Consider the following 15,698-nt stretch of genomic DNA (forward strand, 5'->3'; position numbering starts at 1 on the left):
GTTCTTCCGTTCTGGAGCAGAGGTGCATTGTGGGACTTGTGTACCTCCGGCGCCGCTGCTATAAAAGGGACGGGAGCTTCCTCTCACATTCTCTTTCCTGCGCTGGCCTGAGCGAAGCAGGTAAAAGCTCAGCCCTCATGCCATCTCACCAGCATATAGGCCCGTCATGTTTACATGCTTTCATAGGCAGCTAAATGGAACTTGGTTTTATCGGTGATTATGTCATTTAATTAGCCAACGTATGGTGTTGTAATGGGGTTTTTCCAACTATAGAGCTAACGTCCATTCCGCTATGCTAGGCTAGCTGGTCGCAGTGAACAACGTGGTGCAGCTGCGGCCTAGTCGTAGGTTTAACTATTAACGGTATCCTATAGAACTATTTATATTGTTTCTCATTACTAATGTTAAATGAAGCCTGTATTTTGTCACGTTGTTATTGGTTACGTAACGTTATATCCGTACATCGACAAAGTACAAGTAAAAACGACTAAGTAATGTACACTATGGTTAGCGCTGTTAGTGTTGAGCCTAAACATAGGAAATATTTTTGTTGTAATGATGAATGAACATTACTGCGTTCGACCAGACCTTTTGAAGATCACGTCACTTTCATAGTTTGCACTGAATTCTTGACGAGGCAGTTTTGCAGCAACTCTCAAGGGTTTTAATACATGACGCTACATTTAAGTATTTCAATTTGACTAATGTATTTCCCAGTTACTTATTTTCGAGAAAAAATTTTTCAGCCTTTTGCATCTGTTGTATGAATATTTATCAACCTAATGTCTGATGTTGCAGGCACTGAAAAGCCGCCATGCCCGTTGCCAGGAGTTGGGTTTGTCGCAAGACATACGTCACCCCTCGCCGTCCATTCGAGAAGTCCCGACTCGACCAGGAGTTGAAACTCATTGGTATGCTTGCATCCCACCCCCATTGTACAACAGGTTGTCCTTTTTTACACTAGACATCATTTGACTGTTTATTTTTTTTTAATCTTAAAGGCGAGTATGGTCTGAGGAACAAGCGTGAGGTGTGGAGGGTCAAGTTCACCCTGGCCAAGATTCGCAAAGCTGCCAGAGAGCTCCTCACTCTTGATGAGAAGGACCCCAAGCGTCTGTTTGAAGGTATTGAAAGAAATCAAAACACTGCTTTGTGCATTGTATTGGCCGATGATTTAAATATTCACTTACTCAGATTTTCTGTGGTGTCAAGAATTCCTCGTCAATGAGGCCAAAACTGCCAATTAAACTTAATTTCCATTATACACTTCTGCTGGAGATTATAAAATCAATCCTGTGCTTTCCCAGGTAATGCTTTGCTCAGGCGTCTGGTGAGGATCGGTGTGCTGGACGAGGGTAAGATGAAGCTGGATTACATCCTCGGCCTGAAAGTTGAAGATTTCTTGGAGAGGAGGCTGCAGACTCAGGTCTTCAAGCTTGGACTTGCCAAGAGCATCCACCATGCCCGCGTCCTTATCCGCCAGAGGCACATTCGGTAAGCTCCAGACACCAGGGGAACAGACCTCAAATAATCCACGGGTCGCAAGCTTGATGAGGGACTCAACAGAAACTCGATGCTTCCTCTTTCATCAGAGGGCGCTCAACATGTAACGTTCTCCGCTGAGAACCGTTAAACATTTCAGCAAGGTCACTTCGGTATCAAAACCGTATACCTTGTAAGTAGACATTGCCCAGAGCCAACCCTGCCACCAAGGGCTTGGACTGTGCCACTGTGTTGTGGCTGTCAGGTAAGGGGGATTGCACCTCGGGCAATTGTAGTTGTCCCTACAACTTGTAAAATGTACGCATCTGACTTCTATAGAATTTTATAGCTGGACAACGTGTTGATACATTTGGCTACTTTTTATAAAAGGCAATATTTTACCTTATCTGTCTTTGCAGTGTGCGCAAGCAGGTGGTGAACATCCCCTCCTTTGTGGTTCGCCTGGACAGCCAGAAGCACATTGACTTCTCTCTGAGGTCTCCGTACGGCGGCGGACGTCCAGGCCGCGTCAAGAGAAAGAACGCCAAGAAGGGCCAGGCTGGAGCTGGAGGCGCTGACGATGAGGAGGAAGATTAAGAAGGATCTCTTCCAGGGACTGTCCTCACAACCTGTTCTGTAAAATTCAAAATAAAACTTTGGTCTGACCAGAGAAATAAGTTGTTGGCATTTTTTATATTCTGGTGGTTATGCTTCTGAAACACTATTATAAACTGTTCTATGTATTACAATTTGAAAGTATATTCTATTTCTATTCTAATTCTAAGGCATTCCTTGTCAAATATATCCTATCCTGCTTAAGATAAAATTTAAATTCGAACATGTGTGCTTGATCAATGGGCTGTTTTGAAGTGCTTTTAGTAAACAACACTATAGCTTGTATAAGAGTTAACTTCATTTAAGGTCATATTAGGTCGCTCATCGCTTTGTAATATGGGAAGGTTTGGAATACCGGATGTGTTGAGTTCCGGAGGGAGGGTCCGCCACGAGGAAGGAGGCAGGGTCTTGTACTATGACTGTTTATCCGCCTCATCCCTTAACGTGTGGGTTGACACCCCTACATTAATAATGGTACCGTCCTGCACGCTGTCCTAGTTTCACAACCAGGAAGTGAAATATACGACTGGCAGCAGTGTGAATGGGTTGTTGAATGTGCGCGCTGTGGCAAACCTACGTTATCAAACCGTGGTGATTTAACGAGTTGTAATTGTAAGTAAAACTTGTTTTTTTTAACCCCTTCTTGCTAATGCACCCGTCGCCGTTGCAGCCACTGAGCTAACGAGCAATGTTTGGACCTTTTAACGTTTGCGCCCCTCTGCAGACCGGCGCCAGTCAAGATATTCACGCTACAATGGGTTAACCTCAACCTTTTAAAACTATTTCATCCTTCAACGTGTTTCAGCTTACAAAGCAGTTAAATTCTCTTTTCTCGGGCAGCGTCTCTTTCGTCGCTAGTCGTTACCGGGTAAGCTCAGCTGGAAGAGACGGTAGCTTTGACACGCGAGGCAGTGGTGGAATGTGGTCACGTGTTAAAAAGCACTTCATAAACGCAACGTTAATCTGTTGAAACTCCTCACTGACAGCGATTAAAGATGCAGCTGTTTGCTGTGGTCGAATGAAGGAGGTCTGCTGTCCTCTGGGCTACTTCCTATGTCACACTGTGGATGAGCGCCCATCTGTCATTTCCGTGTTATGTAATAATATTCAAATGTGTTGGTCTCTAGCAGCCAACATCTCGAAGAACGCTTTTATTTATTTGATCTGTTTTAGATGATGTACAAGGTGCTGCAACAGTTACACGGTGCTCTTACAAAACTCACCGGATATGTTGTGAAGGTGTTCTCAGTAACGTCGCCGTTCAAGTTTCAACACGAAACATTTCAAAAGAATGAAGCCATTCATTTCCCAATACAAATGTCCAAGGAATCAAAAATATTCAGAGTAAACTCAATTTAATTAAACACTAACTACTGTGAGAACAATAAAATCCCCACATTTCAAAATAGTAGGAGATGAGCAGATTATTTTTAATTAAACAAATGCAAACGTAGGGACAAACCCTCTAATTTTATGGTGAACTATTCCCCCCAATTTGTAATATGTGATCGACCCCTGAAACTGTCCTCAAACCCAGTGTAGGGTTTAATCATATCTGTGATGAAGTCTCAATAAAAATAGAAAAGATTAGCTTTGCCGAGGTTAATGTTGCAGGTATTTGAACAGATGTGTTGTATTTCCTGCATTCTTACCCTCTATGTGTTGTTTACTCATAAATATAGATTGTCTATTAACGATGTTTCATATGTATGTAGTTGTTTATACATACAAGTCTAGGGCTGATCTGTGTCCTCTGTGCCAGCAGAGCGATGTCTCCTGATGAGCTGGTGTACTTGGGAGTTCTTGCTGCATCCATCCCTGTTGGGTTCCTCTTCCGTTACCTCAGTGAGTATTCATAATAATATTACATTTATATTTGTCTTATGAAGAGTCTAAACTAAAGTTTTGGTAAAGAATATAAACAAGGATGTATCATTTTTTTTCTGTCACATGGATAAAAGTATAATGAGCAGAACCAGAGATGTATTCTTTTTTTATTCCACACATTCCTCTTTCTTGTCATAGCTGGCGCCTTTGTTACCCAACAATGCAAGTAATATTTTTTGATGCCGTGTCTCCGGTGCCGTGCCCCACAGCTCCTTGATAGCGGGTTGTAGGTGAATTCATTGTTCATCTTTGCTTTTGCTTCAGGTCCTCCTGTGAAGCAGGGGGCTGGTCTTCTTCTGGGCCTCTCTATCGCCATCGCTACCTGCCACATCCACACCCTCCACTCTCTTGCCACCGTGATTGGAATATGGATTATTATAAAGAGCAGCTGGCGGTGAGGGATGAACAGCAATGCTTTTACAAACGTATTTCACTGAAAAACACTATCTTTATTAATTCATCTTCAGTAACAAATAAGTCTTTGGAATGTCCACAATTTATAGACAACTTCTCAGAGCCCAATATTTCTTGCCTCACTAACAGTCCAAACCAAAGATATTCAATTCACCATTTAATATGACAAAGAAAAGCAGTAAATCCTCATCTTTAAAAAATCTGTTTAGGAATTTTCGCTTGAGACTGAACGTGTTCATCTTGCCTTTTTTTCATAGAAGTACACATAACATAAGCTTCTCACACGTCCTTTGGTTTATTTTAAAATAATGACTCCTTTGATACATTGTATATTATATATTTTATGTGAAAACAAATGGACACATGTATTATAAAAAATGAACTGATGCAGGTGTCAAAGGGGACCAAACTGTCCACCTGAGCTGGGCTGTGGATAGAACATGTAAACTCACTCCCAACATGTATCCGTGTCTACTAGGCATGCCCCAGCATTGAGTCTCACCTGGACCTTTCTCTACCTCCTCTTCTTCCGTCTCGCTACGTGGTTCGGTCTGCCACAACCGACACCCTTCGCCAACGCCATCCAGCTGCTTCTCACTCTCAAGGTACACAACCGTGCTCAGATCATCGGAAGCGACACCCAGCGTCTTTACAGCGCTCGCGCCTGTCTTCACGTGTCTTCCTGCTTTTCACTCAGATGGTGAGTCTGGCTAACGAGGTGTACACCTTCCACATTGAGAAGAAGAATGAAGTGAGCTCTTTCGCCAAGTCCCCCGTCATCGGCGGTCTGTCCCAGGAGCCCTCGCTCTACGATATTCTGTCCTACAGCTACTGCTATGCCGGGATAATGACTGGTGAGTCTGTGCAATCGCGTCCTACCCTCTTCTGATTTTATGTTCTGAAACATTATGTCTGTGTGCAAGCTGTTTACATCCACGTACGTTTTTGTTGATGTGATTTTTATTTTGCATGCATTTTAACTTATTTTTCTTTGTCTCGCTCTCCGCTCCTTGTCCAATATTGTGAGTCAATATTACATTGCATATTAGTTAGAACTAGTTGTGGTTTTAATATACCTATGCTCTCTTTTGGTTCTCTTACTCCCCTTTCCTATTCACCCACCAACCTCTCTTCTTTTGAACCCCTCTGTCCTCCACTGTTTCCCTTTTTTTGTTCTGCGTTGTCGTTATTGTCCATTAATGTCGGCCACCGTCTCGTCACCGCCTTCATTCCTCATTCTCCTCCCTCCATCTCCCTAAAGGTCCCTTCTTTCGCTTCCAAACGTACGCCGACTGGCTGCGGCAGCCCAGCCCGCAGGCCCTGCCCGGCTGGGTGCCGTGCCTGCAGCGCTTGAAGCTGGTTCCCGTGTACGCCGCTTTGTTCCTGTCGGTCAACTCTGTCTTCCCTCTGGCCTACGTTCGCACAGAGGAGTTTCTGGACCGGAACGTTTTCTTTAGGTACTTTTAGTAAATTGATAATACTAACAGTTCAATAATAGGAGGTTGAGAATAGTAAACATGACAATTAACACATCATTTCACAAATGTGTATAAATACAATACAATACTATACAATAATGTAAATGCTATGAGAAGAACTCACAGAATCAAGGAAAATAAAATAAAGAAAGACTTTTATCTTGCTAAAAAACAGCCTAAGAAGCCTAACATATTTCAGAATATTTCCTATGTTGTTCTGGTATCAAATAAACTTAAACTCCAGTGTAATGATTGTACAATACCTCTACTAATTTCTTTTCAGTGATGCTGCTGTTTGTCAGAGGGAGGCAAATGCCCAAAAACAAAGCCCACAATAGTGAGCTAAATACAAACAATGCTGTGGTTTCGGATAGTAGTGGCGGCCCTGCCAGTAATTTAGGGTTGAATGTCCTCAGAACAGCCCTACAGTTGCTTGGTTGGCTGGAGATGAATAACGTACCTTTCTCTCGGTGCCCAGGGTCTTCTACATGGTAGCAGTGTTCTTCGTGTTTAGGATGCGTTTCTACGCAGCCTGGTGTGGAGCCGAGGCTGGTTGTATCAGCGCAGGTCTTGGCTGCTATCCCAAAAAGGCGCTGTCCAAACCTGGAGGAGGACCCTCCGTCACCTACAGGTACGTAATCACAGGACTAACAGGTGTATCGAACGACCAGTGCTCTCGAACATGCCGCTGACTTTCCTGTGAAAGCTAATATTTATTCCTTTGTTTCTTTTTTCCCCCTTTGTCACCAGTCCCGATCCATCGATTGAAGAGAAATACGACTTCAAAACCATCCAGAACATCGACTGCTACAACACAGACTTCTGTGTGAAGGTCCGCCATGGCATGCGCTACTGGAACATGACGGTGCAGTGGTGGCTGCATCACTACATCTACCCTAATGCCCCCTTCAAAGCCTACGCTCTCAGGTAAGCTCTATGTGTCCATAAATCCCCGTGTGCTGCGATTGGCCGCTCAGATAACACACCTGTGTAGTAGTTCCTCAAATTTGAAAGAGGTTAGATGTGAGGTTACAGCAAGCATCTTCAGGAATGTTACGTAGTCATGGTTCCCCTTATTAAAAAAGGTTCATGGTTATAGGTTTTTATTATTCCAAAAAAGCGTGAATCCTTACTTATTAAAAATAAACTTTTGGGCACTGTAGTTCTTATCAAAGATGAATACAATAAGAATAAATAATTATGTGGCTGCTTTCTTGGATTTAGTTCACCACTGAGTATTTTTAGGCAACAGGATGCAGTAAGTTGGAGCAATTAATGAACTACAGGTGTGTGTGGATATAGTATCATCTCTCCTGTTGCTCTGTAACTCTTAGGGCCGGCTGGACCATGTTTATCAGCGCCTACTGGCACGGACTACATGTCGGCTACTACCTCTCCTTCCTCACCATCCCCCTGTGCATCGCTGCCGAGACGGCCATGGAGGCCTCTGTCCGAGCTAGACTGGGTCCTTCTGGTCAGAACATCTTTGACTGGGTCCATTGGTTCCTGAAGATGAGGGCCTACGACTACATGTGCATGGGCTTTGTGCTGCTGAAAGCCTCGGACACCATCAATTACTGGACCTCCATCTACTTTATCATTCACGTCATCGCCGTTTGCTGCATCATAGTTGGCAGGGTTCTGAAGGGAGGGAAGCGGGAAGGAAGCCGAGGGGACAAGGGGGAGAAAAAAGAGGTGGAGGAGAAACCTGGGGAGAAAACGGACTGAAAGAAGATACAGGAGAGAACTGGGTGGGGACCTTTTGGGGCCATGAAGAGGAATTACATCAAGACTAGAATTTATAAACATAAAGTGCACCAACTTTCATCTTTCTAGAAACAAACAGCAGGTCCAATAAGATTCATTGTGAGAAAAATTGGGAAAATCTGGTAATTGAACTTAAAAGCACTGTGAATACTGGGAGAGGAATGTTTGAGCTCAAGGAATGTTGAGAGTAGAGAATGGAGAGTAGTTAATAGTTTAAAAGCATCTGCCTGTACAGAATGTGGGCTTTTATTTCCCAATATTCTCCCTTGCTTTAAGTGTCTAAGTGAACTATATTTCAATTGTCATGTTATAAAAACAGGCAGTAAGGTTTATTTAACCAATGATAAATCTAATCCTCGTAACACAAATGTCTTTACGCCCTCACACAAATGCAATACAATACAACACAATGACACATTTTGAGTGTGATTGAATTGAGTTTCCAAAAACAACCAAACTTTCCAGCAGTGATCAGTAATGTGTTAAAGTATGTTTCTACACAAGGACAGAATGGACAGTGTGATTGAAAAATGTGTCTTTCATGTGTTTTTGAATTTCCTAATTTTACAAAATATTTCTATTGCCATTTGGACTTTTTTTATGGTTAAATGCTGAGAAAGTTCAATGTAAAACCTACTAAACTACACGGTCCAGAGTACATGTCATGTCATTTTTGTCTAATTACGTTAGGACTTTTAGAGTTTAGGTTGGTTTTCCAGCATTATATTGTTCCTCAAATTATATTTCTTTTGTTTTACTCCCTGGATCCATTGAACCAAAAGGTCTCTGTTGTTCTGCCTGTAAGTGAGCGCATATCAGGAACATCTGCACTGACCGCTCCATAGCGCTGTTGTACATATTACAAGTGTAAGAGAGCAACGCTCCCTTCGCTGCCACAATGTCTCTACTGCCTTCCTTCATGTACCGTTCACGGTTAGGACCAAACATTTGATACAAGACGTCGCCAATTTAACTATAATCTGCTAATGTAATTCATGAAAAACAGCACAGCTGGGGCCGGGCAATATGGTTGAAGTCACAATGGATCAAGCTATTTCCTGATATTGATGTATGCCATGATGTAAAAAAAGAAAAATGCATCAATAATATAATAAAACTGATGTTCAATAAACTGTCACTACGTTATGCGTTACATGTGACTAAACTTATAATAACAAGACAAATGTTTTTAATTAAACATTTACTGGGATAAATGTCTGTGATCATATCGCTCAAAGGCTTCTGCTGAAAGTTGACACGTGATATGGACTCATCGCCCGGCCCTCAACCCGTGATTAACAGTTGGAAAAGTGTCCTTTCACTCACTCCCGTCTGACATTTTGTGATAACTGCGTCTGTGTTTTAAAGGATGACAGCAGAATGCAAAGGTCTTTTCTAGCATTGTGTTTTGTTCTTTATATGTTAAATAATGTCAATAACACATCAACTGTACCATCTCTGTGCCACGACTTAACCCTTGTAGAAATGATCCCCTTTGTTTTTTGTTATTGCTCAGTGATGATTGTGACTCATCTCCACACTATTTATTTTTAAGCATTTGTAGCTTCGCACGCAGCACCGACTGTAACATCTACTGTAACACGACTGTAACATCTACTGTAACACAACTGTAACATCGACTGTAACACGACTGTAACACGACTGTAACATCTACTGTAACATCTACTGTAACACAACTGTAACATCGACTGTAACACGACTGTAACACGACTGTAACATCTACTGTAACATCTACTGTAACACGACTTTAACATCGACTGTAACATCTACTGTAACACGACTGTAACATCTACTGTAACATCTACTGTAACACGACTGAGTGCTTGGTATCAGTGTTACTTTTACATATTACAGAATACTTCAATGTTACTGGCCTCATGTACATCACTAAGATAATTATTTTAGAGTTGTTTCAGTTGTCCGACTGGGGAATCATTAACTCTCCCACATAAAAAATAAAAAACACGGCTGCTTAGTCACCACACAACTGTGTTTCAGTACTTTTCTTTAGACCAAGAAAAGCTGTAGCCTTTGTTAAATCAAAAGTTTTGTATCAGGATTTCATATTTACATGAGATTATACTTTGCATTTGTTACCATCTCTGTTCACAGATTTCACCAAAACAACTGCTTTACTCTTCTTAAAGCTACACAATAACACAAATTAATTTAAGTACAATCTGTTTTCAAACTGTGTGCAGGTAGTAAATGAATAACAACTACCTCCATGGAAATAATGGGTTAAATCCTACACGGAAGTACCTGCTTGGTCATTTACAAAGGGAGTAAAGTCCGTGAGAGAAAACAATAGGGCAGGTGTTCCTGGATGGGCAACGTTTCCTCATGAAGAGCTCGCTCTCCATTTGTTTGGTAAAGTATTGAGTGTGTTGATCTGCATTAGAGAAATGGCCCGTGAATCACAGAGAGAAGGCTCGAGAGACGCGTACGACTACATTCAAGGTGTGTATTTTCTCACCTGTGAACGTGTTTACCTAAATATATGTCATGTATCCCCTCTAACACTATCTAGACGGTGTAGACATCTAAATAATGTCTCTGCTTATACAGAATCATTTTGTGGAATCGCGTTGACTGATGTTTTGGACTTTTAACCCTATTCTTTGCTCATCCACTCCCAGGGAACAGTTATCGCAGTGACCAGCAGTCTCTACGGCTACGACGGGTCTCATCTCGGGTGTCCAATCACAACTATCCTGAGAACGACCCTTGCCCGACTCCTGGAGAGGAGAATGAGGAAGGCAACAGTGGACCAACCCGGGAGCTCAGGACCATTCCTCTGCCCATGGCGTTGAAGAGAGCCGTGAGGTATGAAAGTTCGATTTGAAAGGATTTGAAAGGTCCGTCCCAAACATGGTCCCCTTTTATTATTTCATTACATTATGTTATTATTATTATTGTTTATTAGTACTACTGCTATTGCTGGTGCAAGTCAAATCCTGTTTTTTGTTCTTAGTGCACTTAATGTGTGCCAGAGGTTTGATGATCATTTAATCAAACTACAAAATGTCACAAAATACACACATAAACACAAAGCTTAAACTCAGACTTAAGGTGAGGAAAGACAAACAAACTTCATTTAAACCCACACACACATGCACACAACATACACTATTCATTAAGGTTTATGTGAAATAACACTAAGCAATGGCAATTAATGGAGGGGATCTTTAACAGTTGAATAGGTGCACAGTTTCAAACAGAGAATACTAATACAACTGAATTACTTGGAATAATTCATTTGAAATGTGCCAACTTAATCTGATTGCTAGATTCCTTTTAGTAAAAGCTAAATGAAGTTACGGAGCCATACTAAAGTATCTACTCCAGAGTCATTTAAGTGCGATGTGTCTCTTACAGGCAGGTGCAGCAGATGCATGTGCCCGTGGTTTCCAGGAGGCAGTCCTGGAGGCAGAGAAAGTCTCTGCATAAACTAAAAGAAAAGGCCAGTGAATGTCTCCACTTTTTCACACTGTGGAGAAAGTCTTTGCAAAAGATTGGAGGTGAACCTTTAATGGCCCATTTCTGGACTCAAGATCACTGCATGTTACCTGAATAATATTGTTCAATTTCACTTTACTCCATTTTGGGATTTGAAATGAAATCTTTGGCTCCTTCCAGGGAACTTTGGAGGTGGCGTCGAGTCCTACTTCCTGTTCCTGCGATTCTTGGTGGTGCTCAATTTTGTTTCCTTTTTACTGATTGCGGGATTCGTCCTCATCCCCAGCATCGTCTTCAGATCTGTCGGGGGCAGCCTGGTTAACAGCACTGGTAATGTCTTGTTCAAGCTGCAGTAAATTAAAATGAATTACTAATTAGTTACTAATTACTCATTTAAAAGCAGACTTATATGTGTTATCTACTTCAGGGATTGAGACCCTCTCCCTGTTAGGATGCAGACCTGCATTTTGATCAACCTTATCTTTGCTTGTCTTTTCAGGTTATTTGTGAGAATGTATGCAGGAATTACGAAGCTTTCACCTTGCTATGTTTTACAGGTCCAGATGAATGCACGCTGTATGACCCCAGTCCTCAAGGCTTGGTCTTGTTCTATAATTACTTCCTTGACTTACTTTCGGGGACGGTGAGAGACTACAGCATCACACGCCCCCTCAAAGATAAAAGAAGTGCACGATGTATTTTCTTACTGGCAGTCTCATCTCATTAGCAAGACAAGACGATTATTATGATATTCTCAGGATATTTTCACAACCACATTTTTCAACAAAAGTAACACATCCCCTAAAAAAAAGCAGAAATGACCTCAGTGACCTCAACAAATTGGATTTAGGACATCAGCCATGACTGTCCTCTCCTCTTTGTTCAGGGTTTCATGGAGTATTCGTACCTGTTTTACGGCTACTATAGCAACACAATGGTGGCGGACCGGAACTTCTCCTACAACATTCCCCTGGCCTACCTCTTCACTGCCGTCTTCTACTTTCTCTTTTGTCTCATTTGCATCATTGCACGGTCAGTCATACAACCAATAGTTTCAATATTAACACTTGTTTGTGCGTGTGCTCAGCCTTCAGTGAGGCTTTCAATAGGGTGAAATAAACAGACTGACATATAGAAGCCGGATTTGAGAGTTCCGTCACTTTGACCTGCATCTGCATCCTCTTCTCTGTCTGGCTCTCAACGTGAAGCATGGGGATTGCAACTCGAGTTGCCGTGGCAACGGGAGGCGGCTCTGTGGGCAACTACAGCGTGATATTGTTCACCAACTGGGACCATGGCTGCCAGGGCGACCGAGCTACCAAACTGAAGCAGAAGAACATCCTCTACCGACTGCAGGTCAGACGGGATCTGTCCCACTTAGCAGGACGAAAGAAAGTCAGGAAAAGACTTTGACTGTGTGGAGAAAACGCTGTTCTGCAGAGTCATTCCCTGCACCATTTCAGATGACCCCTCGCCTCTCTCTTATTCTCAGGTGGATCTGGAGGAGGAGAGCAGGAAGAAAAGGACAGCCGCTCTGACTTTGGGGCAAAAACTTATTTTATACTCTCTACGTGTTTTGATGTTTTTGGTTTCCTTGGGGCTCATTGCGGCGGCCTGCTACGCCATCTTCGTGGCCACCAACTTCAGCCAGGTACATTTCTGGAAAATGGTTTTGATGATGTTGATGGAATTTAAGGTCTGAAAGTCATCAGTGACCTTTTGTTTCCCGTTTGTGACACACAGAAAAAAAGTAGTGCTGACGGGATCAAGGGTTTGATTTTTGAGTACCTGCCGTCTATTGTCATCACCACGGCAAACTTCCTGGTGCCACTGCTTGGTGACCAGATCGCCCTGATAGAGCGATACTCGCCCAGCAATACTGTCATAGTGGCTCTATTAAGGTTTGCACTTAAAAAAAAAAACATTTTTTGACCAAATGTATTTTTTTTCAACAGTACACATTTTTACTTATTTTCCAAACCATATAGTCCATTCTGAAATTGAGTGCAGTAATGTAGGAATGTTTGTTAATGATTTGTCTTTTCTTTTCCATTCAAAGAGCGGTTTTCCTTCGTCTTGTGAGTCTGGCTGTTCTTCTCTTCACTTTGTGGGGTCAGATCACCTGTGAAGGGAACATAAACAGTGAAAATTGTACACTGTGCAAATACCACTATAAAGCCCACCCGGTAATTTATATTTCTTGAGTATACATTCATTTCATTTATTTATTTTTAAATATGCTTATTCTTTATAAACAGGATCAAAAAGGTCCCCAAGCTACTAGACAACAGTTTAAGAATCAAACAGTTATTGCCAAGTTTACATGAGCAATAAGTTGCAATTTGCATCATTGCAGAGACAGAGAGAGCTCCAGTTGGAGTGGATCCACTCAAACTCAAGACACAAACAGATTGATGGTAGTTTTGTTTTGCCAAACACCTTAAATAAAAAATATATGACATGATGCTGCTGAGGTAGTTTTGAATCTGTCACAAAGTCATAACTGAAAAAGGGAGCACCCAGCTGAGTAATCATTTATGACATGCAGTATAACCACAGCTCATGTAATAATAATCAGGAAATGATAGATAAATGATAACCCTACCTTGGGAAACATAGTCCTTATTAATTCATTTGGGTGAAGAAAGCAAAAGAAGGTTCATTTTGGATGTCCTCACTATTGGAATATTGTGGGAACACTTCCTGTTTGTGTCTTCGGGCAGTGCTGGGAGACGCGTGTGGGACAGGAGATGTACAAGCTGACACTCTTTGACTTCCTCGTCAACATCGCTTTGCTCTTCTTGGTGGAGTTTCCACGCAGGTACGAGTCCTGGTGCTTTTGTCAATATTAAATTAGATGGAACATTTTGCAAATGAATACACCGCATGGAGAGTTGAATATCTCTGACAATAATTGGTTGTCTGTGTGTGTGCGTGCGTGTGTGTGTTTGTCTCAGGATGGTGGTGGACAACTGGTCCAGTAAGCTGGCTCAGTGGGTGGGTCGACAGGAGTTTGTGGTTCCTGCCAACGTGCTGGGACTGGTTTACGGTCAGACCGTGGTGTGGACAGGAGCTCTTTTTTGCCCGTTGCTGCCGCTCATTAACACCGTCAAGTTCATACTCCTCTTCTACTTCAAGAAGGTGAAGATGTTGGTTCAACACAGCCGACATTTCACAAAATGCCAGTTTGTTGGTCTAGTGAGGACAAAGTTATTCACCAATATTGATTTTGTCCCTGTCCCTGTCTACGTGGACACTTTCCCCCCCTCAGACCACGCTCTTCTACAATTGCCGGCCAGCACTAAGGACGTTTCGCTCCACCTACTCCACCGTCGTCTTCCTGGTGGTACTCCTGTTCGGCTGGGGCCTGGCCACAGTTGTCATGGTTTACAGTCTCGCTCAGTGAGTGCTGATTAATATGGTCTTTTCTGCTGTAAGAATCATGACAGAAGTGCTTTGTTAGTCTACCGCTGGCTGTGACCAATCATCATTTACAAACAGCAGTGGAAGTGGACTTTGAGGTTTGTAGCCTGCAGGTCAAAAGAGGCCTGGCAGGTAGTATTAGTTTTTGATGTTGTATTCGATTGTTGAAGACAAGTGTGTCCCTCTTTCCACCCAGGATCAGTCCTTCTATGGGTTGCGGTCCTTTCCGTTTCTTCCCCAGCATGTGGTCGATTGTTCCAAAATCTTTCTACAGCCTCTCTGAAACTACACAGAACTTTCTGTTCTTCATTGGTTCACAGGCATTCTCCATCCCCTTGTTTGCGTTATCTTGGTGAGTTAACGTATTCTTTCTGGAAGATTATTCTTCTGGCCTATACATTGATATACTTAAAGCCAAATGTAGAAGGGAGCTTTTATTTTACCTGCATAGTAAGTGGTATTTAACTGACCGTTGTATGATGTATAATCACGGCTCCTTTCTCCTTGGCAGTGTGGTGATGTGCTATTTTGTAGCCTTAGCCTCCGTTTATGGGAAAACTGTCGCCATGTTAAGAGCTCAGCTCAAACTGGTAAGTTGTTGGCACCTGAAACGTGTATTTAATTAGTGAGACTTGGTTACTGAATATTGACAATATGTAGATAGGCCTAAATTATTTTCTAATACAATTCTGCGGGTGCCTACAGGAGGGCCGTGACAAGCAGTTCTTGGTGAAGCAGATTGAGGAGCTGAGTCGTCATCAGATACTAGAACACACTGCAGGAGCATACGCGTAATCATAGCATAACAACCATATTTTAGTTTTATCACCTTCTAAAAAAAAATGCATCATGATGAGGATGATATGTACACTGTATGTATAAAGCAAGTGTCACATAATGCAGGCTTGGGTTCAGCAGATAATCCTGCATTAACAATCATTAAAAAAAAACTGTGGTTGTTGCTGAATCAGACAGATATAAGTTTTTAAGGAACATGTCAACCTAAGTAAGTGGTATGTGATTAAATTACATTAAGATAACGATAAGTTATGTAAATTGAATCCTTGGTATCAATAAACTTTTATTTTTCCATGCAAAAGTAGATGTTTTGTATTTTTTTTCTTTTACATAATAAAAAGAGAGGACGTTTAG

The 15,698-nt window shown here is 42.0% G+C and overlaps 3 protein-coding genes across 4 annotated transcripts; all 3 read left to right on the forward strand.

The window, feature by feature from the left end:
* Positions 1–96: 96 nt before the first annotated feature.
* rps9 (ribosomal protein S9) lies at positions 97–2,159 on the forward strand. The gene is made up of 5 exons (XM_037454395.2): positions 97–120; positions 799–911; positions 1,002–1,124; positions 1,308–1,494; positions 1,902–2,159. The coding sequence occupies exons 2-5, from the start codon at positions 815–817 to the stop codon at positions 2,077–2,079; spliced, it is 585 nt and encodes a 194-aa protein (XP_037310292.1). The 5' UTR covers positions 97–120; positions 799–814; the 3' UTR covers positions 2,080–2,159.
* A 415-nt stretch (positions 2,160–2,574) lies between these two features.
* On the forward strand, positions 2,575–9,651 carry mboat7 (membrane bound O-acyltransferase domain containing 7). 2 transcript variants are annotated; one of them, XM_037454392.2, is made up of 9 exons: positions 2,575–2,709; positions 3,863–3,942; positions 4,249–4,378; positions 4,877–5,003; positions 5,096–5,252; positions 5,660–5,855; positions 6,355–6,507; positions 6,627–6,803; positions 7,211–9,651. In XM_037454392.2, the coding sequence occupies exons 2-9, from the start codon at positions 3,867–3,869 to the stop codon at positions 7,602–7,604; spliced, it is 1,410 nt and encodes a 469-aa protein (XP_037310289.2). In that variant the 5' UTR covers positions 2,575–2,709; positions 3,863–3,866; the 3' UTR covers positions 7,605–9,651. The 2 variants fall into 2 exon arrangements, with proteins under 2 accessions (XP_037310289.2, XP_037310290.2); XM_037454393.2 differs by having other exon boundaries at positions 2,579–2,709; positions 3,860–3,942.
* A 301-nt stretch (positions 9,652–9,952) lies between these two features.
* Positions 9,953–15,662, forward strand: tmc4 (transmembrane channel-like 4). The gene is made up of 16 exons (XM_037452821.2): positions 9,953–10,124; positions 10,304–10,490; positions 11,043–11,185; positions 11,304–11,453; positions 11,681–11,766; positions 12,010–12,155; positions 12,332–12,479; positions 12,616–12,774; positions 12,867–13,024; positions 13,183–13,309; positions 13,847–13,944; positions 14,081–14,264; positions 14,395–14,525; positions 14,743–14,898; positions 15,058–15,136; positions 15,252–15,662. Exons 1-16 carry the CDS (start codon positions 10,070–10,072, stop codon positions 15,339–15,341), a joined length of 2,097 nt encoding a protein of 698 aa, XP_037308718.2. The 5' UTR covers positions 9,953–10,069; the 3' UTR covers positions 15,342–15,662.
* The last annotated feature ends 36 nt before the right edge of the window (positions 15,663–15,698 follow it).

This window comes from Pungitius pungitius, chromosome 11, assembly GCF_949316345.1.
Source record: "Pungitius pungitius chromosome 11, fPunPun2.1, whole genome shotgun sequence".
Lineage (NCBI taxonomy): Eukaryota > Metazoa > Chordata > Actinopteri > Perciformes > Gasterosteidae > Pungitius > Pungitius pungitius.